Source organism: Lithobates pipiens, unplaced genomic scaffold (genome assembly GCF_037356315.1).
Source record: "Lithobates pipiens isolate NorthernLeopardFrog02 unplaced genomic scaffold, aLitPip1_a1.2 Scaffold_19, whole genome shotgun sequence".
Taxonomy (NCBI): Eukaryota; Metazoa; Chordata; class Amphibia; order Anura; family Ranidae; genus Lithobates; species Lithobates pipiens.
Window position 1 is genome coordinate 137222016 of NW_027507764.1, and position 24918 is coordinate 137246933.

Below are 24918 nucleotides of genomic sequence, written 5' to 3' on the forward strand. Positions count from 1 at the left end.
CAAAAACGTTTTAACTCGCATTCATTTTTCATATAATAAGTCATTTTACAGCTGCGGTTTTTGGCTTCAGACTGTTTTTTCTACAGTAAAACTCTCTAGAAGGTTATCCTATGTGTCCATGCAGGCATAGGCTGTTATCAACTGTTTTTGGCTAGGGTGTTTTTTGGCTGTAAAACAAAACAAAACGAGTGGGTTCTGAGAGGGGTTTTTCAGCTGTAAAAACACTCTAACGTCAAAACCGCAGTTAAATTATCAAAATAGGCTCACCAGCTTTTAAAGTTTTTGATCTCATTGGGGGAAAAAAAGCTTAGAAATGCTAATGCTGAAAAACGCTATTGCAAAAATGCTGAAGAATGTTGAAAAACTCACTGCATAAAGTTCTCACACGCTGGTATTTGGTTCCTGCGAGAATCGCCAAATTCTCAACAGACAACACTGGCCTCTGCTTTCGTGGCTGTCCAGAAAAAGGTACCTATATACATACCTGGTGGCACTGCCCAATTGTACAATCATTTTGGAAAAAGATCTTTCTGATAATATAAAAATTTTTTGATCGTCCAATTTTTCCAGACCCAATTATAGCTCTCCTTAATTTAAAACCAGCCTTTCTGAATCAGAAACAATTCAAATTAGTTCTTACACTCCTGATAGCCGCAAAGCAGACTATAGCCAATGCGTGGAAAACAGATGTGGTGAATATTTCAGAAACCAAACGTAGAATGAATCAATCTTTCATCCATGCTAAAATGGACGCTATAGATAAAAACCAGATGACAAAGTTTGATATCATATGGAAACCCTGGATTAAATATTATACGTCAGATAATATTGATAACCGAGTTTTATTGTTATGGTGATTAAGATTTTTTATAGAATTACAACATTAGCTGATATATAAAACCTCCTCTGGAGAATTATTCCCTCCCCTTCCCCTCCTATATACCTTTTATGTTCCTCCCTTACTATATAATACTTACTATAAACATACTTTAGAAGTTATGGTCAAAACTTTAAAATCATATATTTTCTTTTAGACATATTTATATTTTCTTGGGATTAAAATGTTTAAAACTCAGCTATAAGAATGTGTTCAAATTCTAAAATATATAAGGCCATTTATTGTCATTCCCACGACAATATCTTGAAATTCTTCTTTGCTTTATATCATCCGTACTTCAATATGTCTTTTTATTTCTGGTATCAAATAATTTGTCTTATATTCTGTACATGTCATTTATTTTAACATAAAATAAAAACTTTTGAACGAGAAAAACTCACTGCAAAGCTACCAGCGTTTTTATAACAAGCAAATTAAGTGCTGTCTTTCATCTACTCAATTGGAAGCTTCAAGCAAGTGCAAGGCGGTTCTCAGAATTTAAAATAAAACCCAGTTTATCAATATTAGGCATAGCGTATAATAAAATGTTTACAAATCAGACTTAAACATATAATAAAGCTGAATTCTGGGCAAAGTTTATAATGTTATATATATATATAATGTGTAAGGCAGAGTTTAGACATGCGGTTGGGGAGCAGGTATATGTGGGGCTAAGCTGCAGTTTTAGCCAACCCTTCGCCACCTCTTATGTACCAAATGGCAGCAAAAGGGGGGGAGTTTACATCTCACTGTTATGATGTTTTGCACCCACAGCAAAAATTATACACCACGTCATGTCTGGTGGACAACAAGCCTTTGAATGCAACCCATTCAAGTGAACAGGGAAGCAATGCAAACAACCTGTAACCCTTTGCAATGCACATAGTTGAGGTGCGTCTGTCCTAGCGTCACATTTCCTTCTCGCCACCTGTCAATCTCCTCCGAAAAGAATCACTGGGAAGAGGGGAGAAAAGCTGCTGCAGACGGGGATGAGACATTGAGTCTTCTCCAGTCTTGATTCATCAAAGTGGGGGGAGGTTATGCGGCTATTGAAAGTTTTTTTTTTACCTTGATGCAGACAATGACAATGTATTTTGCCTTTAGAACCACTTTAATATGTATACTAGACTGCACAGTACACTAGAATAATACAGACTTAAAGTGGCTTCAAACCTTAAACATGAAATATGAACAAATCATATCCATCTATAGTGTGTACTGTTAAAAGCACTGGGTCATTCCTGCCTGCTGTCTCGTTCCTCTGCTATCAGCAGGAATTACTTCTGATAAGTTTCCTGACGCCAAGAGAAAAATGGTAACAGGGAGGGACCTCCAGCTGATTGACAGCTTCTTGTGTGAAGGGGGAGCGTGTTTCTTCCCTACAATCAGCTCACTGAGCTCTTCAGAGTAACTTCAGCTCTTCACCGCTGTTTTTATAAAACTTATATAGGGGGATTTGTTTCTTCTAGGTGTATCAACTGACGCCAGTTACTTCACTAGGTATATGTACAAGTTTACAACCACTTTAAAGCAAAGAAGCTAATGAAAGATCATTTTTAAATGGTGGATCACTGTACTTCTCATACTGGTTTATGCTTTGTTAAATAAGGCAGAATACACAAACCGTTCCCTTTAAAAAAAATTAAAAAAGAAGGAGGAATTTTAATCACTCATACTATCAAAACACAACATTTTTATTATCACTTTAAATCTCCTTTTTTCTTAGCTGGCCCTCCTCCCTCCAAGTCTTTAGACATACTGTGTAAGCAAAATCTTGGCATACGACATGTTGCTAATAAAATGTTCTTGTACCAAAGCATTTGTGACGCCATCAGAACACCTACACTCACCACCCACTGTAACCCAGGATGTGCCAATGTTACAAGTGAGCACACAATGTCATCCCATTTCTACTGCTGCTTAAAGGGCAATTCCAGTCACACTGTTACATTCACAGTGCTGCTGTGCCATATAAATAGCTTGACAATATATTTCAGATCCTTCAGCTCTGCACCACTAGAGAATAACCACACCGATGATATATTCTCTCTCTCTCTCGCCTGTATTCTTACCATGACTGGCACCCAGAGCAGGAGTCTCCAAACTTTCTAAACAAAGGGACAGTTTTCTAGGAGGGCCTGGAATGTGGCCAGTTGGAGTAGAAAATGGGGCCCAGTGTCAGTGGGTGTAGACAATGTCTCAGGCTTGGTGGTCAGTGGGAGTAAAAATTATATATTATATATATATATATATATATATATATATATATATATATATATATATATATATATATATATTGTGGCAGTGGAAGGAAAAATTCCTCTTATCAGCGGCAGTAACAGTGCCCCAATGGCTGAATATAGGCAAGCAAAGGGCTGCATTCAGCCCACTGGCCACTTTTTGGAGACCACTGCTTCAGAGCAAGCCTGATTGAGTTGATTTGAGTTGATGTGTGGAACCTCAACATGAGGGAAGATACAACACAATCTGAACCTCATGATTTTTGGAGGAATTGTACTAAAAAGTGTGCAAAGATAGACAAATTGATATTTGGATTTCAGAAACAGGTTTTTACTGGCGTCTGTGGTCCTGTTGGAGAAGGCTCTTATTTGCTGCCCCAATGACAGGTCGCTGCTGAGAAGGAAGTGAGGGCTTTGTGACCCCCCCTCCAATTTCAAACAGGAAACTTATATCTGCGTTTTATTGCTCTGTGTGTCCAGTTAAAGATATCCCCTCAGTTCCTGTCCTTATAAAAAAAAAACAGGTCACGGAGTGAGTAAAACTCCCCAATAGAGCCAAGGATGAGATATTCGAGTCCTTCCCAGCTCTTTTCAAAACCTTTAAAAAAGGCTTTGGCCTAGATTACCATCTAATTGTGTAGCTGCAAGACCAGCTTTTCTATTTTTCACACAGACACTAATACGTACATTACAGACTTGGAAAATTACTAATCCAAAGCCTAAAAATAAGAGGCTCTAGAAAATATGGTAATCCTGTTGATCTTTATAATATAACTCTGTATTTATTGCAACTTCTTCACTCCCTTAAGGCTTGTAACAGAATTTTAATAACTCCAAAAAATTTATTAAAAAAAAAACACATGGTAGGTCCATTTTTTTTTATTATTATTTACAGTAAGAGCCGGTTCATACAGGGGTGGCTTCAAAGTCAGACGACTTTGAAGCCTTCCCGTACAGTGAGACTTCAGCTTGGCTTGCATAATGACTTCTGTATAGAAGTCAATGCAAGCTGCTCCAAAGTCGCCCCAAAGTAGTACAGGAACCTTTTTCTAAGTTAGAGCGACTTGAGATGCTCTTATTAGAATGGTTTCATTGTATAGAATGGAGTGCGACTTGTCAGGTGGCTAAGTTGTTTGACAAGTCGCCCCTATGTGAACCGGGTCTAAAAATAGTGCAAAGTTATTTTTAGAAAACACAAATATACCTCCAAATTGCAACACAATATAAAAGATGAGACTAAATTGAGTTAGTATATAACAAAACGTATCCTGCCTCAAAATCCTGTGCTGAGAAACCAAGAAAAACAACAATACTAATATTGTAAAACAGGCTATGCATTAAAAAACAAAAAACCTTTTTTGTAGTTTTTTGCTTTAGCGTAAAAGTGACAAAAGAAAATCTTTATGCTCCAAAAATAATCTATACACATCCACTACTTCATGTCTTCTTGTAATGTTCTCTGTGAGCTCCAGAACCTCTCCTTTTCACCCTCACTTCTGTAAGGTCATTTGTCACCAAGTCATTTGTAGATTTGGAGAAGGCCGAGAAAAATAGAAGGTACGCGAATAGATTTCTTTTTTTTTTTAACCATGTTTAGTGTCACTTTAAACCCAAATGGTAGCCAAATGCCTTCAGTCCAAAGAGAGCAGAGATGGTGAATCCCCAATCTGCTGCTTTCCAGACAACTGCCACTGGGATACTGAAGCTCCGGACTTGGAATTGCTCAGAGCTAAGAGAGACGGGAGGTCGCCAATCTCCCACTGCTCTCCATCCTGAATTCATCTTAAGACCCCTTTCCCTCCGAGGGCGTTTTGCAGGCGCTATAGCGTTAGAAATAGCGCCTGCAATCCACCCTCAAACTGCTGCTCCTTTGTCTCCAGTGTGAAAGTCCCGAGGGCTTTCACACCAGAGCGTTGCGCTGGCAGGACGTCAGGAAAAGTCTTGCCAGCAGCTTCTTTGGAGCGGTGAAGGAGCGGTGTCTTTACCGCTCCTCCCCATTGAAATCAATGGGGCAGCGCTGTATTACCGCCCGCAAAACGCCGCTATTGCGGCATATTGTGGGCGGTTTTAACCCTTTCTCGGCCGCTAGCGGGGGTAAAAGCGACTCGCTAGCGGCCGAAATACACTGCAAATCCGAAAGTAAAATGCCACTAAAAATAGCGGCGTTTTACCACCGACGCTATAGGCTCGACGGTGTGAAATGCGTCTTAGTGGTCCCAGTTTAACAGCCAATCAAATAACTTCTTCCAAGAAGAGGAAAGCTGGCTGATTTATTTTAAAACAACTGCTACTTTGCAGCTGTAAACTTGTTTTAGCCCTTGATTACCAATATCTATAGTATACTGTATTTCCTTGACAGCCAAAGGCTGTGTTTTTATGTGCCTTCCCCCTCAATACCTTGCATTATAGCTAAGGCATAATTTATCCCTAATGTTGCACTTGGCAGACAGTACCACCCACCAACTGTGACCTAATCAACTAAATGGAACCATCGTATACAAGTGCACTGTAACGGTGTGCAATGCATGGAGTTATGATGCGATTGTGCAAGTTTTAATGGGTTGAAACAGGCAAACCAAATTAAAGTTAAGGAGTAAATTATCTGTTCCATATTGAACATAACAGCTTGATAACTGATCTCCGTTTACAGTTTGAACCCAATTGGGGTAAGAGAGACCGGATATTTTAAGCTTGATATCATCTTGTTACCTTTATTAATTACCTTTGGATGTACGTATGCTAATAAGGAACTATGTTAGCGTATCGTTTACTGTCACAGGCAGGGAGTAGGCAACATAATGCCTTCTCACCGCCTGTCAAATGTCTCCTGAAGAGTGATCTACCACTGATTGCTTTTCAGCAGCCACAAGTGTAAACAAGCCTAATGGGTTAAAGAAAAAATGGAGGCAGTCAATATTGACTAAAAATGCTACTTCTCTGCCTGTCATGCTAACCCAAAAGATTATTTAACCACTTCACACCCGGGCCAATTCTGAAATTTCTCTCCTACATGTAAAATTCATATATATTTTTTTGCTAGAAAATTACATAGAACCCCCAAACATTATATATGTTTTGTTTTTTTTTGTTTTTTAGCAAAGACCCTAGAGAATACAATAGAGGTCGTTGCAACTTTTTATCTCGCACTATTTTTGCGCAACAATTTTTCGAACACTTTTTATCAGAAAAAAAAAACAGTTTTGAGCTTTAAAAAAAAACAAAGCAGTAAAGTTAGCCCAATTTTTTTGCACAAAGTGAAAGATGAAGACACACCGAGTAAATAGATACCCAACATGTCACACTTCAAAATTGCACATGCTCGTAGAATGGCGCCAAACTTTGGCATTTAAAAATCCCCATAGGCGACGGTTTAAACGTTTTTACTAGATACATGTTTTGAGTTACAGAGGAGGTCTAGGGCTAGAATTATTGCTCTCGCTATAACGTTTGCAGCGATACCTCGCATGTGTGGTTTGAACACAGTTTTCATATGTGGGCGGGACTTATGTATGCCTTCGCTTCTGTGTACGAGCTCATTGGGACAGGGGCGCTTTAAAAAAAAAGAAATGTTATTGTTAATTTTACTTTTTTTTTTTTTTAAGTTTGACACTTTAAAAACAAAAAGAAAATTTGATTACTTTTATTCCTATTACAAGGAATGTAAACATCTCACCTCTAGGCTGGGACGCCAAAAAAAAAGGATCACGGCTTCCCAGCCAGGGATGTCCCCTCCCACCGCCCATAAGATTGATCAAGTGGTGGAACAGCCACTAAGATCATTCTTATGGTGCAGGGAATCGCCGGCTGAAAAAGCAGATATCTGAATGATGTCTGTAGCTGCAGGCATTCAGATATACCCCTGGAAATTCAAAGATGTCCCAGGACGTCCCTCCAACGCAAAGTGGTTAAAGCCACTAACTCAGAACAAGAATTGTACTAGTTTAGCCTCTTGACATCTACTGTACACGAATATGAAGCTGCTCGACGGGTAGTCCTTAAAACAAGTGGCCGTATATATGCGTCCCCAAAACAAGTTTCCGTGCTGAGAGCGCGCTTCCAGAGCAGTAGCAGGTGGGGATCAGTAAGTTCACAATGCATACTTGCCAATGCAGCCAATCACAGTGGTCTATGACCCGAATGCAGAAATGTAACCCATCACGCTGACCGCCTCCTGGCCCTTAAAGAGTTCTAAAAGCTGGGAGGTGGAGGCAGTCGGCGTGATGGGTTACATTTCTGACTCCACTTTCTTTTAAAATGTGTGAATGAAAAACTCTAAAGCCAAAGCTTTGGCCAGGCAAACAGCATGTTTGAAAGAAGGCCAGCCATCACCTGAGTACTTCCTTCTGTACATGTACCTTTAATATTCTAGTTTAAGGACTCTCGTGTAATAAGTACCATTACAAATTCAAGAATTACCTGCTGTCTGTCTAAGAAAAAGCTGATCTGTTAAGCTTGGAATGAGTTGGTGCTTCTTAATATTATTTCCATACATTAAAGTCCCATGCTATACAGAAAAATGTCTGATCAAAAAATAAATTAACACCTTAAAAATTTCTTAAAGAGCTTACAGCTACTACGGACTCCTGTAGTTTTCCTTGATAATTGATATAATGAAGAAATTTTTATGTTGGCATTTACTTTACCCCAATGAAATAAAGCAATACTGCAGCTTCCTTTAATAGAATGGTGTACTGCATAAACAAATAGACAAATATCCTTCCCTGTACAGAGCGACCTAACATTGGCTTGGATCTCCTTCACTAATGTCATAATGGCCTGTTCAGCTCTGCTGCGTTCGGAAATTGCTAAATCTGTATATGGTCTATGCCAACTGCGGTCACAGTGTCCTCAGATACACCAGGAGTTGATCACATGTTGAACATTCACGTGCTTATGTCACAGGCACATAACACTGAATGACAGCTTTATTTATGACATAACAGACAGCATGTAAAATACCAGCATGTATTTAAAACACCTGGTCTCTGGTGTGCTCCCAACTACCTTGCCTGGTGACCTTTCTACATATCAGCTATTCTTACCCAGTGATGACAGGTTACTCTGCACCTTACTACAGTTATTTTCTTTCCAATGTCACTTTGCTCTCTTGACATACTTCCCGATACCCGGTCGAAATAGATAATGTGGGGGCAAACTGACTTGACACGATTCACAAATAACTGACCAAGTCACTCCCCAAGGAGATGCAGATATGGAATTATACATGTTCTAATGGATGCTTAAAACAAGCAAATTGTTCTGGTCTCTTACAGGTAAAACAAACAGTTTTCCTCACCTCTGTGATCCCTGAAGACTGTAACAAACGGAATTAGGGCAGCACAGCTGGGGAATGGCATAAACTAAGAATAAATTGTGTAGTTCAAGCAGAACATCACAACTCAAACACATTAAAGCGAGCTTAACCTCTGCAACATTTCCAGAATTTGCCCCTTCCTGACTAATGACACAAAACAACTTGACTCCTTGGTTATTTCCCGCTTCGACTACTGCAACTCTCTCCTCACTGGACTACCCCTTACAACACAGGTCATCTCCCCTTCAGTCTATTATGAATGTTGCTGCTAGACTCACTCACTTCACTATCCTATCTGTGACTGACGCTCCTCTCTGCCAATCCCTTATCTGGCTTCTACTACCCCACTGTATAAAATTAAAAAAAATACTAACCATAACATACAAAGACCCACCCCCCCTCCCCCGATACATAACCAACCTCATCTACAGCTATTACCCAAATCATCCTCTCTGCTCCTCCCAGGACCTCCCGCTCTCTAACTCCCTTGTTGCCTCCTCCCATGCTCGCCTCCAGGACATCTCCAGAGCTTCTCCCATCCTTTGTAACTCCCAGCCCTTACCTCTGCCTTTGGGAGATCCCTGAAAACTCAGTTATTCAGGGAAGCCAATCCCATGCCCACCTAAGAACCCATGCCACCCCCATCTGATCATCTCCCGCAACTATTAACTTTTGCACCACCTTCCCCTTTCCTTTAGAATATAAGTCTGACATTAAGACCCCTTTCACACCAGGGCGTTTTGCAGGCGCTATAGCGTTAGAAATAGCGCCTGCAATCCGCCCTAAAGAAGCTGCACTATTGTGTGTAGTGTGAAAGCCCGAGGGCTTTCACACTACAGCAGTGCGCTGGCAGGACGTCAGAAAAAAGTACTGCCATCAGCTTCTTTGGAGCGGTGAAGGAGTTGTGTGTTTACCGCTCCTCCACCGCTGCTCCCCATTGAAATAAATGGGGCAGCGCTGTAATTCCGCCAGCAAAACGACGCTATTGCGGCGTATTGATGGCTGTTTTAACCCTTTCGCAGCCGCTAGCGGGGAGTAAAAGTGCCCCGCTAGTGGCCGAAATGCGCCGCAAAATAGCGGCGTTTTACCGCCAACACAATGGGCAGTGTGGTGTGAAAGGGGTCTAAAATTGAGAGCAAGTGCAAGTCTGACATCCACCTGATAAAAACTCCATGGATGTATAAACTTAAAGATCAAATAGCGGTCTTGCACACCTGGACCACTGATACCTGATGGCGGATGGCTCAACACCTGGTAGAGAATCTCTCCTCAGAAAATTTTTTAATTTTGATCATTAAAATCCTAGCCATCATTGATAAACTGGCAGATCCACTGCTAAACATTCTACCTGGATGCAGCCTGCCCTTCCTGAGCTCTTCTTGCTGCACAAATCAGGATTCCTGACCTGTGCCGACAACTCAAGTAGACCCTGAGCATCTGAACTACCTCTAGAGTAGGTGGCAATCTTTCTCCTGCCGACTGTGGATTACAAGAAAAATAAAAAAGCAAGACACTGTCCTTATTCAATTGAAAACTAGAAACCACTCTAGGCAATAGAGATGGATTAGGATGCAACATCACCTTATGATGAGCGACCAAGAACGACTCCTTGCATGAAAGGGCCGCCAGCTCTGACACTCCACTTAGTGAAGTAATAGCAACCAAAGAAGCCATCTTCCGAGATAAGGGACTAAGTCTCTCAATTGGTTCAAAAAATAGCCTCTGCAAAGACAGCCAAGAGCAAATCCCAGTCCCAAGAACACAAGAGTGGCATGACATGTGGGACCATCTACGCTACACGCTGTATGAAGTATGAATCCAGGAGTGTAAAACAATGGCCTCTGGAAAAAAAAGGGGAAAACCTTAAAATGGTACTTAAAGTGATTGTATAGTCATTTTTTGCTTTTTACTTTTATCTACAGGTAAGCCTATAATGAGGCTTACCTGTAGGTAAAAAGAATATCTCCTAAACCTGTACGGTTTAGGAGATATTCCCCTTGCAATGAGCAGCTGACTTGAGCGGCGCATGCACTCTGGGGATTCTCAGCTGAAAGTCTGGCAGACGCCAGACATTGCCGGAAAGAAGTCAACTATGCTCATGCGTGGGAGTGATGACATCGCGGCTCCGGCCACTCACAGTGCTGGAGCCGCAATACCCGGAAGGAACGCCAAGGGAAAATGTCAGCTCCCTCAGCGTGGACCAAGATCACCTGCCGACGCCTCGTTCTAAGGCAAGTATTTCATAATAAGCTAGTATGCGGTGCATACTAGCTCATTATGCCTTTTGCCTTACAGGTGTAGAAAAAAAGTAGTCAGCTGGTTTTACTACCGCTTTAAGGCCAATCTCCTTTCACCCACTGATTAGAGAAAGAAAAGTAAATGTCCCACTCATATTCCTGTGGGTGGCTTGGATAAACTTATTTGTAAAACAAGGTGCAGCGCTAAAAAAAGAGACGTGAAATAAATATGTATACAAATAACTCAAGAGAGAAAAACATATATAGTGACATATATAATATAGTGAAAATTATAAAGTCCCCTATAAACGGGAAAAAAAATTCCAATAATAAAAAGTCCAAACATGTGCCATCCAATAAAAACATGAGTGATGCACAAAAAACAGTCTAAGTGAATATCCAAATAAAGATATGTGATGAAAGGAATCCACCACCAGAAGCAATAGCCGCTTACCAAAAAGCGTGGACACACCTAGGTATACACCAATACGATGACCCTGAGGATCTAGGTTTTCAGTATGGATGTAGCTTCCAGGCAATCACTCTCAGGCATTGGATATAGTAAACTAGAGATGCGTTGAGTAATAAACCCCACCAGGGAGATATGGAAGGAGAAAGGGGCACATAGTCACACCAAGTCCACTGAACTATAGCCACCTTCAAAGCAACTGGAGAAGCTGGCATCAGGGGTTATCTTGCCCATCCCTTCTCCAGATCTTGAACCATCAACCTATTTTAGCTCTGCAATACCCAAGGAACAGAGCCCTCTGGCAATCCAATGCCTGGATCTTCATGTTCCAGACAGAGAGAATGATCCTCTACCAAAGACCTGGAGTAGGACTGTACGTAGGGAACGTGCCTTGACCTAGATATATTTCTGCAGGTGGAAGTTGTATCAAAGGAAAATCTGGAACAGACTGCTTCCTGCACAAAGATTGAGGTAAACAGATTGGCACATCTGCATTTTCAGCAAGAACGGTACTGGGCTGGGAGCTTTGTGAGCCCTCAGAGCTGTGGCCAGCCCGAAGAGCAGAGTCACAAAAATAAAGACGAATTTGCAAAAAAACCCTTGATGAACCTGGAAAAAAAAACGGCACATGAAGATACGCATCATTGATGACTATGGACCCTGGAATCTACCTCTCATAGAGAAGTCAACAGAGGCTATCTGAAACAGAAGGAGGATGTCCTCCTTAGACAGAGGCTATCTGAAACAGAAGGAGGATGTCCAGCGGCTTAATATCTAAGCTAAACCTTATGTTCCTATTTGGTTTTGGGACCGCTACCGCTTGAAGTTTAAAAAAAAAAAAAAATTTTAATAACGAACTCATACCTTCTGCACTAAAAGTCAAATGCAAGGCAAAAGACTGATGACTCTGTGGCAGATCCAAGGGCCAAAAGAGGCGTACTTAACCTATCAAGCTTTTGCTGGCTAAAGAAGGGAGAAAAACCACCTCAGAGACTACCCTAAGATCTTCTGGCCTGAGATACTCTCAAACGCAGCAGCCTCAGGTGCCTTCCCTCACACAGGCGGGGAAAAGCTCACAGCATCTGGTATTCCTGGGCAGTCTCACATCCATATACTAACCTGGCTTGATCCTGCTTAGGCTTCGATCAACAGAGATCAGGCAAGATCAAAGTGATGCGGCCGCAGTCCTTCTGATGAAAAATGAATGTGTCAGGAAAATACTGAAATGCCAATCACCACAGTGGCTGAGAAGCCTCTGACACCACTGTCCATCAGGAGATGTGGACACCGCCAGATCACTGAACCAGAGAGTAGTGCACCTGCCTCCCCCAGCTGCCTCTCCTTTCTGGAACCATTTACCTGGAACAAGAGGTAAATAACGTAGCAACTATATTAGCCAACCTAATACACAGTCCTCCGAGGATTCTGGCCTAAAAAAATAAATAATGCTGGTTTACTGCTATGCAAACTCTTATATAAGTATGCAGGTACCCAGACAAGCCGTTAATGTAGGTACCCAAGTTATGCAAACATGCAGGTATACCAGTATTCTTGCCATTCATGCATTTATATATGCAGCTCAAGGCCAAAAAAAAAGCACATATGCATGTAGCCCCAGGCAAATTAGCCCATGCGCATGTAGTCCCAGGCAAATTAGCCCATGCGCATGTAGTCCCAGGCAAGTTAGCCCATGTGCATGCAGTCGCAGGCAAGTTAGCCCATGTGCATGTAGTCGCAGGCAAGTTAGCCCATGTGCATGTAGTCGCAGGCAAGTTAGCCCATGTGCATGTAGTCGCAGGCAAGTTAGCCCATGTGCATGTAGTCGCAGGCAAGTTAGCCCATGTGCATGTAGTCGCAGGCAAGTTAGCCCATGTGCATGTAGTCCCAGGCAAATTAGCCCATGTGCATGTAGTCCCAGGCAAATTAGCCCATGTGCATGTAGTTCCCAGGCAAATTAGCCTATGTGCATGTAGTCCCAGGCAAATTAGCCCACGTGCATGTAGTCCCAGGCAAATTAGCCCACGTGCATGTAGTCCCAGGCAAATTAGCCCACGTGCATGTAGTCCCAGGCAAATTAGCCCACGTGCATGTAGTCTCAGGCAAATTAGCCCACGTGCATGTAGTCCCAGGCAAATTAGCCCACGTGAATGTAGTCCCAGGCAAATTAGCCCACGTGCATGTAGTCCCAGGCAAATTAGCCCACGTGCATGTAGTCCCAGGCAAATTAGCCCACGTGCATGTTGTCCCAGGCAAATACTGTAAACACAGATGTATTCACCTTAATGTAAATAAGTACATATGTATGCAGTACAAATGAAAACATGCCAGTACGTGTTTAAGCAATATGCATTCATGTAAGCATGTGCTTATGCAACAATGCGTTTAGACAAAAAACACAAATGTGTAAACACACATTTATGCAATACACACCCATGGAAACATGCATTTACGCAATAAGCAAGCATGCGTTTATGCAACACGTATCTATGCAAACATGTCTTTATGCAAACCTGTATCAACATGTATCATGTATTTTTATGCAAACATTTATAACCATGTTTATGCAAAATCATGAATTTTTATGCAAACGTGTTACATCAACCGTGCAGTTCAGCAACCGTGCATTTTAGCTAGTTTGCAAGCATGCCCCTGCTTAACTGCACTTGACCCCATACTAGTCCTGCAGGATTTAACCAATCACATATGCATCCAATGCAGCCTCTATGCTGTTTTCAGAACAGCGAAAAAAATAGTAAGCAGGTACCCAGGAAAGCCATTATGTAGGTACCCAAATTATGCAAACATGCAGGTATACCAGTATTCTTGCCATTCATGCATTTATATATGCAGCTCAAGGCCAAAAAAGCACATATGAATGTAGTCCCAGGTAAATAAGCACATATGCATGTAGTCCCAGGCAAATAAGCACATTAGCACCTTTTTGCACAGAGCAGCCCACAACCTTCTCTTCTGGGGTCCCTGCTAGCATTCTTGGCTCCTGCTTTTTTACATGTGCAGGCTCGATCCCATGGCAGGCTGTGTGCGTCTATTGACTCATACAGCACAGCTTGGCCCTGCCCACTCTTCACAAGGTTTGACAGCAGCAGGAGGCAATCGCTCCCCACTGCCCTTTGTAGTGTAGCATACCTTAAAAAAATAAAATAAAATCTTTCTATATTATACATATATATAAAATGATTTTATATAATCTGCACGATTCTCAAAAAAAATTTTTTTTTTTGCTTAGAATATTACGATTCTCGACATAACATTTCACATTATACAAAAAATGTGGCTAATTTTACTGTTTAGTTGTTTAATTCTGTATTTTTTTCCCCCAGAAAAATAGCTTTTGAAAGACTACTGCGCAAATACAGTGTGACATAAAATATATGTTTTGGGGGTTCTAAGTAATTTTCTAGCAAAAAATACAGATTTTAACTTGTAAGCAACAAATGTGAGAAAAAGGCTCGTCTTTAAGTGGTTAAACTGCCCTTATTTGCAGACCGAAGTTCATTTCTTAGATCTAAAAGAACCAAATGATAGTGCTTCCCTTTATCTCTCTGCACAGAGCAATGTTGTGGTAAACTTGGCAGGCTGCCTTTTTTTTTACAGCTGTGAGCAGAGAATGGCTCTGTGCTGAATTGTGGCAATGCTGGATTAAAATTCTGAGGAGGTTGAATCCAGATGGTCATTTAACGAGATATATATTGTAACGAAGCATCCCACACGCCGCTCGAGTGCTTTCGTCATATACTGCTTCCGTCCAGTCTGAATATAGATATTAGATCTTACAGCCACATATTGTAACTAAAAAAACAGGCGAGACTAGCTCAGTTACAAAGCTGGGACATGGAACAGTTTATTTGAACACAAGCACACAGAAATATTCAAACTTCTCGTCAGTAGACTGTCCATTCAGCAGGGAGAGCTGTTGGGGGAATTCTCCCCCCTCCCCTCTCACAGCTAATCTACATAGACCTATACATCCCATAAGTTGCTCACATGGCAGACAGACACAATAGAACAATCGGATACAGCCATAACTAACACATACCAACCCCCACCCCACCTCAAACCATCTAGCAATGGTCTCTGATGAACAGTGGACTTTATCTTCATATATTCTTGAGATCAGACTGGGGTTCTCTGTCACCCTGTGCCCCTAATAGACACAGGGTGATTTACACATAGGAGGGGCTGGGGGAGCTGAACAAAGAGCAGTGCTCTCCAAGGTAACCTGGGTTCCACAAGCCCCCCGCCCAAAGTGACTCCCGTCACATACACACACACAAATACATACCTTACCTTTTAGATGTTTCTGAAAAGGTGTCATGTCTGACCGCAAGCACCTCTTGGCTAGATCAGTGTGATCTCTCAATAGCTGGGTGGGGACTGGCTTAGTGCAGTTTTCATTAACATACAAAAAGGGGAATCCGAGCTCTCATCTTCCCCGCCTCATCATAACAAAGAACTAAGTTAGATATTTCCTTGCAGACAATTCACGAAAAGAACCTCTAAAATTGTTAGCTGCACTTCTTAACCTATGCTGTGTAAATATAAAGTAGGTAGTATTCCAATTTGGCTGTACAAGAGGAAATACACTTACAATCTTGCTTTCAGAATTAAAAAATCTATTTAACGGGGAAAGAAAAAAAGAAAGAAAAAATATGTAGCTTTTTAGAACCGTGTTTTTTAGTCAAATTATTTGAGATCACGCTGTGAGGGAAGGTTAAAATATGGCCAGCTTCAGAATACAGGGTCACAGGAAATGAATCAATGTTTTCCCCCATCTTTGGAAGAGGCTTAAGCAAGGACTGTTAAATTATAGCAGTAGAAGCACATCTTATAACAAATGTACTATGATTATATTATCACCTCGTATAATACAGGCACCATTGTTATTATCATCTATCATCATTATGTAGCGGTCTCTGACTCACCAAATTGTCCATCGCATTTTACTAATAATTCCACAACCGCATAAGCAATGGCAGTAGGAGCAGGTATTTCCAGTACTGTGTTTTCATCCTTTATAAAGTTTCCATTTTCTGCTATGGATACCTGTAAAAACATTGCAGTGTTGTACATGGTCAGTGATGTTTTTTTATTGATTTATTTAAACAAAAAAGGTTTATACTTACCTGCTCTGTGGAACTAAATTGCAGCGAGTGGCCCTAACCCTCCTTTTCTTGGGTCCCCCGCTTGAGCTTCAGTAGAAAGCTGCTTTCTATGGGGGGGGGCTCATGTGGGCTCACTCTCAAGCCCTGCCGTCTGCAACTTTAGATACAGGCAGTGGGACTCGGGCCCTGCTCCCTCGTTACTGGCTTTGACTGACAGCAGAGGAAGAAAGTGACTCCCGCTCACTCAGCAAAGCCTACAAGACCATGTGAGGGGAGAGAAGACCTGCAGACAGGCAAAGCACTGGATCGAATGAGAGCTCAGTTAACCACTTGTCGCCAGTATAACGTACTTATACTGTGGCAAGGTGGTGTGTAAACAATGTAGATTGTCATTCTCTCAGTAAGGAAGGTATTGATCCTGTGCTCCTGTAAAGTAGGAACATGGATTCATGCCTTCCCCTAGTAACAGCATCTCCCATACAGTGCACAAACATTGGCTAGGCAAGCAATTAACCCTTTGTTTGCCCCTGATGTTCAACCCCTTCCCATCCAGTGTCATTAGTATAGTCACAGTGCATATTTTAAGCACTAATCACTATTAGTGTCACAGGTCCCCAAAAAAAAAAGTGTCAAGTGTCAGTTCATGTCCGAATGTCTGCCGCAATATCGCAGTCCCACTATAAGTCATTGATCGCTGCCATTATTAGTAAAATAAAAAATATCCCATAGTTTGTAAACATTATAACTTCTGCGTAAACCAATCAAAATACACTTAATGGGATTTTTATTTACCAAAAACATGTTGCAGAATACACATTGGCCTAAATTGATGAAGAATTTAGATTTTTTTTTTCATTGGACATGTTTTACAGCAGAAAGTAAAAAGTATAATTTTTTCAAAATGGTCAGTCATTTTTTTGCATAAAAAAAAAAAAAAACCTGCAGTGGTGATCACAAACCTCCAAAAGAAAGCTCTATTTTTGTGGGGGGGGGGGGGGGGGGGGGAAAGGCATACATTTTATTTGGGTAAAGTGTCGCACAACCGTGCAATTGTCAGTTAAAGTAGCGCAGTGCCGTATCACAAAAATAAAAAAGGTCTGATCGTGAAGGCGTGTAAATCTTCCAGAGGTCAAGTGGTTAAGTAAAAAAAATGTCTGTATTTGTAGCTGCTGACTTAATTTTTTCTGAAGAATACCACCAAAAGAAAGCTCTATTTGTGGGGAAAAATAGGATTTTTGTACTCACCGTAAAATCCTTTTCTCTGTAGTTCACTGACTGACACAGTTCCTACTTAGACCATCGGGTTGAGGACTAGGCAGAACATGTTAACATGTACAAAAAAAACAGAACTTTCTAGTTCCGCCCAAGGGGTCGTCCCTTCAGTAACAACCCCCCAGCCTGCATCCTGCAGCCACAGTATGTCAACAAGCAGTATAACGTAAAAAAAAAATAGGAGGGGAGGGTGCTATGTCAGTGAACTACAGAGAAAAGGATTTTACGGTGAGTACAAAAATCCTATTTTCTCTTACGTTTACTGACTGACATAGCTCCTTTACTTAGACCATCGGGACGAGGGGTGGGAAACAGCATAAAATTTCACCCACAAAACAGAGTGCTCCCTAACAAATTACATGGCCGCCTACAAAACTTTGCAGCCAAAACAGACATCAGCCGATGCACTGACATCTACCTTGTAGAATTTTGTAAAGGTGTGAACAGACGACCAAGTCACCGCTTTGCACACTTGCGCGACTGACGCTTGATGTCGGAAGGCCCAAGAGGTTCCAACTGCCCTGGTGGAATGGGCAGTGACCGGAAAGGGGGGCTCCTGCCCCTTCAAGGCATAGGCCTGTACCACAATCTGTCTGATCAACCTGGAAATGGTGGCCGACGAGACCGCCATGCCTTTTTTTCAGACCAGATGCCAAAACTAACAAAGAGTCTGACTTCTGAAAGGGAGTCGTGGCAGACAAATATACCATTAGAGCCTGGACCACGTCCAGAGAATGGAGGGTCACCTCCTTAGGATGTGTCAGTTTAGGACACAAAGATGGTAAAACAATGTCTTCATTGATGTCGAACGCCGAAACCACCTACGGCAGAAAAGAAGGTTGCAACACCACCTTATCCTTATGGATAACCAGATAAGGCAACTTGCAGGACAAGGCAGCCAGTTCCAAAACCCTCTTGGCCGATGTAATGGCCACTAGAAAGACCACTTTCTGGGAAAGAGTCAACAGGGGAATCTCTCTGATACTCTCAAATGGCGGTTTCTGAAGCGCCGATAACACAAGGTTCAGATCCTAAGTGGGTAGAGGTGGACACACCGGAGGAACTACATGTTGAACTTCACCCACAAAAGTGCTCACTAGAGAGTGAGACGCCAGGGGTCGCTGAAAAAAAAAGACAGCCAAGGCTGATATTTGTCCTTTAATTAATGGTGCTTAAAGCCAATTTCTGGTCTACTCTTCGCTGTAGAAACAGCAGGATCCTGGAAACAGAATAGGTGCGTGGATGCCATCCTTTCTCCTCACACATAGCGAAGTACGCCTTCCGGGTACAATGATATATCTTCTGAGAAAAAGATTTACGTGCTCTAAACATAGTTGAAATCACTGAGTCCGATAGGCCCCCGTTTCCTTAGCACCTGGCTCTCCAACAGCCATGCCGTTAAAACCAGCGATGGTAACGCAGGATGGAGAATCGGACCTTGAGACAGGTCTTTTCGCATCGGTAGTTGCCAGGGAGCTTCCGCAACCAGGCGTACTAGGTCGGCATATCAGGGATGCTGAGGCCAATCTGGGGCGATCAGAATTACTGGAATCCCCTCGTTTTAGTGTCTCTTGTCCTGGACATGACTCTCGGCACCTTCCGATTGAGACGGGATGCCAGGAGATCCCCATTTGGTGTGCCCCATCGCAAGCATAGTAGCCATAGTAGGTGTTCAGGTGCCCTGTGGGAGTAAGGTACGCTACCCACCTGTGGCATTCTTAATGATGCCATCCAATGAGGCTCCAAAGAGCCGCTCACCAAGGAAGGGTAGATCCGTCAGAGCTTTTTTAGATGCCTGGTCAGCCGACCAGCATTTTAACCAAATCAGGCGCCTCAGCACCACTGCTGACACTGAAGCCCTGGATAACAGAGGGAGGGTATCCAGGGCCGTGTCACAAACGTACTTAAGACCTTGCACTAACTTGTCTGCTAAATCCACACAGACAGGAGAAGCCTGTTGCTCCCCTAATTCGCAGTGCAAAAGTTTTGCCACTCAGTAAGTGTCTGCGACACAAGTGTGGAGGCCAGTACTGGTCACATCACTGACCCCACAGCCGTAAACAATGAACGAGCCACTGCCTCGGCATTCCTGTCCGTGGGGTCCTTAAAGGCAGGAGTCCCCTCTTCCGGGATCGTGGTTACTTTATTTAACCTGGATAATGCTGTGATAAGTGCTCCAACAAGCGCTTTGTCACGCACGGACCCGGACAGGGACAGGGACTCGTCCTCACTGACCGATCGGTCCTGGTCAGCGTCATCTGAAACAACAGAGCAGGGGTCACCAGCCTCAGCGGGGCCCTGAGTCTGCGTCAGAGCTTTCCCCGGAGGACTGGGGCCACTTTTTACCACCTTTGTGCCAACGCACCGCCTCCATCTTGGCAGCAAACGTGTTAAGGACCGCCGACAAAGCGTCCAGAGGCACTGCACTGTCTGCAGGCGAACCGGTTGCAATTACCTGGATTTTGGGGCAAGAAACACCAGTTTCTGAAGCCATGCTGACCCTACCCTGTCTGCCACCTGTTGGGGACTTAGGACAGTGATCGTCCCGCCCTCATAACTGATGCAGGCTGAGGGGCCCCCACTGCAGGACTCACCACCCTGACAGAGTTCTGCACTGTCCAGCTAGGTGTGCCTATGTCCTGTGTCAGCTCCCAGGTGCCTGTAAGAGAAAACCGCGTTGTACTGAGCCTCAGGGAACAACGCCGGACATGAAAAACAGTATTTTTGTACTCGCCGTAAAATCCTTTTCTCTGTGATTCACCAAAACAGCTCCTCTCTTAGCCATTGGGTTGTTTGGCCTATTACTAGGAGATACTAGGCATGAGTTGTAACACAACACTCAGAACTCTTAGTTCCGCCCAGGGGGCGGTCCCTTGGGCAACAACCCTCCAGCCTGCCAGGCAGACCTCAGTACATCAACAAGCAGTATAACGTAAAGATAAAAAATCCCCACGAGGCAGGGAGAGCTGTACTTACCAGTCCTGATGAGCTGGGGAACATTCCATCACAGACCCACTCTCCAATCAGTACGGGGTGGCTACTGGCCCGGCACACTGGGACGCAGACATCAGTAGCCCGGTCATATGTGTGCCCCGAAACATTGCGCTAACCGGCTGCCCCTGCAGCCTGAGGGGGGTATGTCATTGCCGACCCAGTGCAAAGCACATGCTCGCTGGCCAGGCTGGGGAGACTACAAGGATAAGGGTACCTGGCTGTTGATAGCATATCACAGGATCTTAATCTTGGGTAAAAGGCAAACTTCTGCAGAAAAAAGCCACGAACCGATGGGCCCGCAGGGTTTCTAGGTCCTTCTCCTTCACTAGGCAGAAAAAAACCGAGGCTGCAGGAAGCAGGCTGGGGGGTTGCTACTGAAGGGGTTACTGAAGGGACTGCCCCTTGGGCGGAACTAGAAAGTTCTGTTTTTTTGTATGTTAACGTGTTCTGCCTAGTCCTCTCCTGAAGGTAGCCAAATGGTCCAGGGCTTAAGTGGTTAATGCAAGGAATGCATTAGGGTAAACGATCTTTAGGTATGTAACCACTTTAATTTGAAGCAGTATTAAACACAAAACCAACAGCAACATTTTTTTTTATTTTGGGATAAAGGTTTTGCATAAATAAAAATTAATAATTTGAATCACCCCTGCTAGTGATAAGTGGTTTTGTCATCCGTGTAAACTGATACATTCTGCTGGAGAATTTCAGTTGCGAAAAACAACAGACTTGCTAGCTGGATCACCAGATGAAAATAGAAGCAAGCATAAAAACAAGTTTCACGTTGCAATAGGTAACAAAAATGAATCACCATGAATTTTAGATAAATACTGTGCAATGTATTCACCTCTGCTCTAAACCTTCTTTAACCACTAGGCGTCCGCTCTATAGCCAAAAGACAGCTGCAGAGCGGACGCCAATTGCCAGGAGGCCGTCCCTGGACATCCTCCTGTTTACTTCCGCAATGCGCGCTCCCGCGAGTGTGCAATCGGGGAAGTTCTGTGCTGCCCGTGTCCCCTGGACACAGCCAGTCACAGATCACTGTAAACAGCCAATCACAGCGGCCGTTTACAGCGAGATTGGCGTGCCCAATGAGAGATGATCTCATATGTAAACATATGAGATCATCTCTCATCGCTGGCTCTCCCTCCTCACAGACAGCGTGGGGAGGGTGAGATTAGCGGCTGCAGCGGCCGTAAGTAATCTGTCCCCAGCGTGCCATCTGTCCCCAATGTGCTACTAAATCTGTCCCCAGTGTGCTAATAAATCTGTCCCCAGTGTGCCATCTGTCCCCAGTGTGCTAATAAATCTGTCCCCAGTGTGCCATCTGTCCCCAGTGTGCCACCTGTCAGTGCCATCTGTCCCCAGTGTGCCACCTGTCAGTGCCATCTGTCCCCAGTGCGCCATCTGTCCCTAGTGTGCCACCTGTCAGTGCCATCTGTCCCCAGTGTGCCACCTGTCAGTGCCATCTGTCCCCAGTGTGCCATCTGTCAGTGCCATCTGTCCCCAGTGCCACGTATAAGTGCCATCTGTCATGAGTGCCACCTGTCAGTGTCACGTGCCATCTGTCATCAGTGTCACATGTCAGTGCCACGTATTAGTGCCATCTGTCATCAGTGCCACGTATTAGTGTCATCGGTGCCACGTATTAGTGCCACATATTAGTGTCATCTGTCATCAGTGCCACATATTAGTGCCATCTGTCAGTGTCATCAGTGCCACGTATTAGTGACATCTGTCATCAGTGCCACGTCAGTGTTACTGTCCTGGTGCTCCAGGGCCTTCAAAAGTGTAATAGTCAACAAGTTAGATGTGTAATTTATGCTCCTAGAACACGTGACAGTGGTCCCTGCATGTTGGGTCTCTCTAAGTGGCCAGGCTGTGGAAAAGTCCCACACATGTGGTATCATAATACTCAGGAGATGGGGCGTCATCTGTGGTATATACATGCCATGTGAGAGAAATTACCTATTACAATGACAATTTTGTGAAAAATAATTTTTTTTAAAAAAAAAATCTTCATTTTGCAAAGAATTGTGGGAAAAAAATGACAACACCAAAAAGCTCACCATGCCTCTTACTAAATACCTTGGAATGTCTACTTTCAAAAAAGGGGTAATTTGGGGAGGGATTTGTACTGTCCTGGCTTGTCCAGGTCGCAAGAAATGAGATAGGCCACCAGTACATCAGATGTGATCAATTTTGTATGATTTGCACCACAGCTTGTAGACTTTATCACAGAAACAAATAAAAATGTGTTTTTTTTTTCAAAATTTTACGTCTTTTTTTCATTTATAGCGCAAAAATAAAAAAAACCAGAGGTGATCAAATACCACCAAAAGAAAGCTCTATTTGTGGGGAAAAAAAGGACAAAAAATTCATTTGGGTACAGTGTTACACGACTGAGTAATTGTCATTCAAACTGTGAGAGCGCCAAAAGCTGAAAATTGGTCTAGGCAGGAGGGGTGTTTAAGTGCCCAGTTGTCAAGTGGTTAAAGTAATTGTAAAGGCAAAAAAAAAGTCATAATTATCTGCTGTGTGTAATGGTTTGCACAGAGCAGCCCCGGTACCCCTCTTCTGCGATTCAACATCAGCACTCCTGACTCATCCCCTGAGTGTCCCCCATATCCTTGCAACAGTTAAATGCTCCTCAACTAGGGGGGTTGAAATAAGGAGAAATGCTGACCTTATTTCACGCTCCAGCAAGGTACCTCCAGTGGTGCAACTAGTCCCTCCCAGCTCCACTTTAAGCTACTCACATGATCACCCCCTCCATGTACAATGCAAGGTTACTAGCCATACATTGTAGGTGATGACATTGGGGGCTGCCCACCAACTGGAGAGCCAGTTCGCAGTGCAGTGGCAGTGCAAAAATAGCTCTGGGGGCTTCCAGATTTCATCAACATGGGGACAAGGTGCTGCCCCAAAGCATCCCCTCCATGTTGAAGATATGCCCTCAATTCTAGCAGGTTGAATGGCCTGTTATGACGCTCACTTGTCTTCCCTCTTTCCTGGCCTGCCAGGCTGCAGGCTTGGATTAGGGTGTGGTATGGATTTTTATGGATTATTCTCCTCCCTTTAGTTACAATCTTCTCATTGATATGAAAAGCCGAAACCGCCTTCGGTAGAAAGGACGGTTGCGGACGCAACACCACCTTATCCCTGTGGATGACCAGATAAGGCGGCTTGCATGACAAGGCCGCCAATTCTGAAACCCTCCTGGCCGATGTGATGGCCACTAGAAAGACCACCTTCTGTGAAAGGGCCAACAGGGGAATCTCCCTGATATTCTCAAACGGCGGCTTCTGAAGCGCTGACAACACCAGGTTCAAATCCCATGGGGGTAACGGTGGACGCACTGGAGGGACTACATGGCGAACCCCCTGAACAAAGGTACTCACTAATGAGTGAGACCCCAGGGGTCGCTGAAAAAAAGACAGTCAGGGCTGAAATTTGCCCCCTTAATGGTGCTCAACGCCAATTTCTGGTCCACACCTTGCTGATGAAACAGCAGGATCCTGGATATAGAAAAGGAGCGCGGATGCCATGCTTTCTCCTCACACATGGAGATGTAGGCCTTCCAGGTACGATGGTATATCTTCCTTGAAGAAGATTTCTGCACCCTCAGCATAGTTGGAATCACTGAGTCCGACAGACCCCGGTTCCTCAGTACTAGGCTCTCAATAGCCATGTCGTTAAAGTCAGCGATGGTAAAGCAGGGTGAAAGATTGGACCTTGAGACAGGAGGTCCTCCTGCAGCGACAGCCGCCAGGGAGCGTCTGCCACCAGACGCACCAGGTCTGCGCACCAGGGCCACTGAGGCCAATCTGGGGCCACCAGGATTACTGGGATCTCCTCGGCTTCCACTCTGCGCAGCAGGCACAGTAACAACTTTAGCGGAGGAAAGGCATAGATCAGTTGGTACTGATCCCACAGAGCCACCAGCATGTCTGACGCGTCTGCCCATGGATCTCTTGTCCTGGACGCAAATCTCTGCACCTTCCGATTGAGACGGGAGGCAAATAGATCCAGCATCCGACGACTCAGATAGTCCGCCTGCCAAAGAGCGTGTCGCTCTGCCCACCGAAGTATGTGAGCGACCTCCCGTGCTGCGGCTGAGCTTCTTGTTGCCCATTGGTGATTTATGTATGCCACAGCCGTGGCGTTGTCTGACTGTATCCTGGTCAGACGGCCTTGAAGACACGTCGACCATGTGTGGAGGCACAGCCTGATCGCCCTCAATTCTAGCAGGTTGAATGCCAACTTGGATTCGTCTGTCGGCCAGAGGCCCTGAGCTGACTGAATCCCCATCACTCCACCCCAGCCTGATAGACTGGCATCCGTAGTGATCACTGTCCATTTTAGAGGAAGGAACGATTTTCCAGACTGAATCAC

General features: G+C 43.7%; 1 protein-coding gene across 2 annotated transcripts in view; it reads right to left on the bottom strand.

The window, feature by feature from the left end:
* The window catches only part of GSDME (gasdermin E), a 359256-nt gene that overhangs the window by 150971 nt on the left and 183367 nt on the right, over positions 1-24918 (bottom strand). For both annotated transcript variants that reach the window (XM_077491303.1, XM_077491304.1), the window contains exon 5: positions 16081-16201. In XM_077491303.1, coding sequence (XP_077347429.1) covers positions 16081-16201 — 121 coding nt within the window. The remainder of the gene's footprint in view (positions 1-16080; positions 16202-24918) is intronic.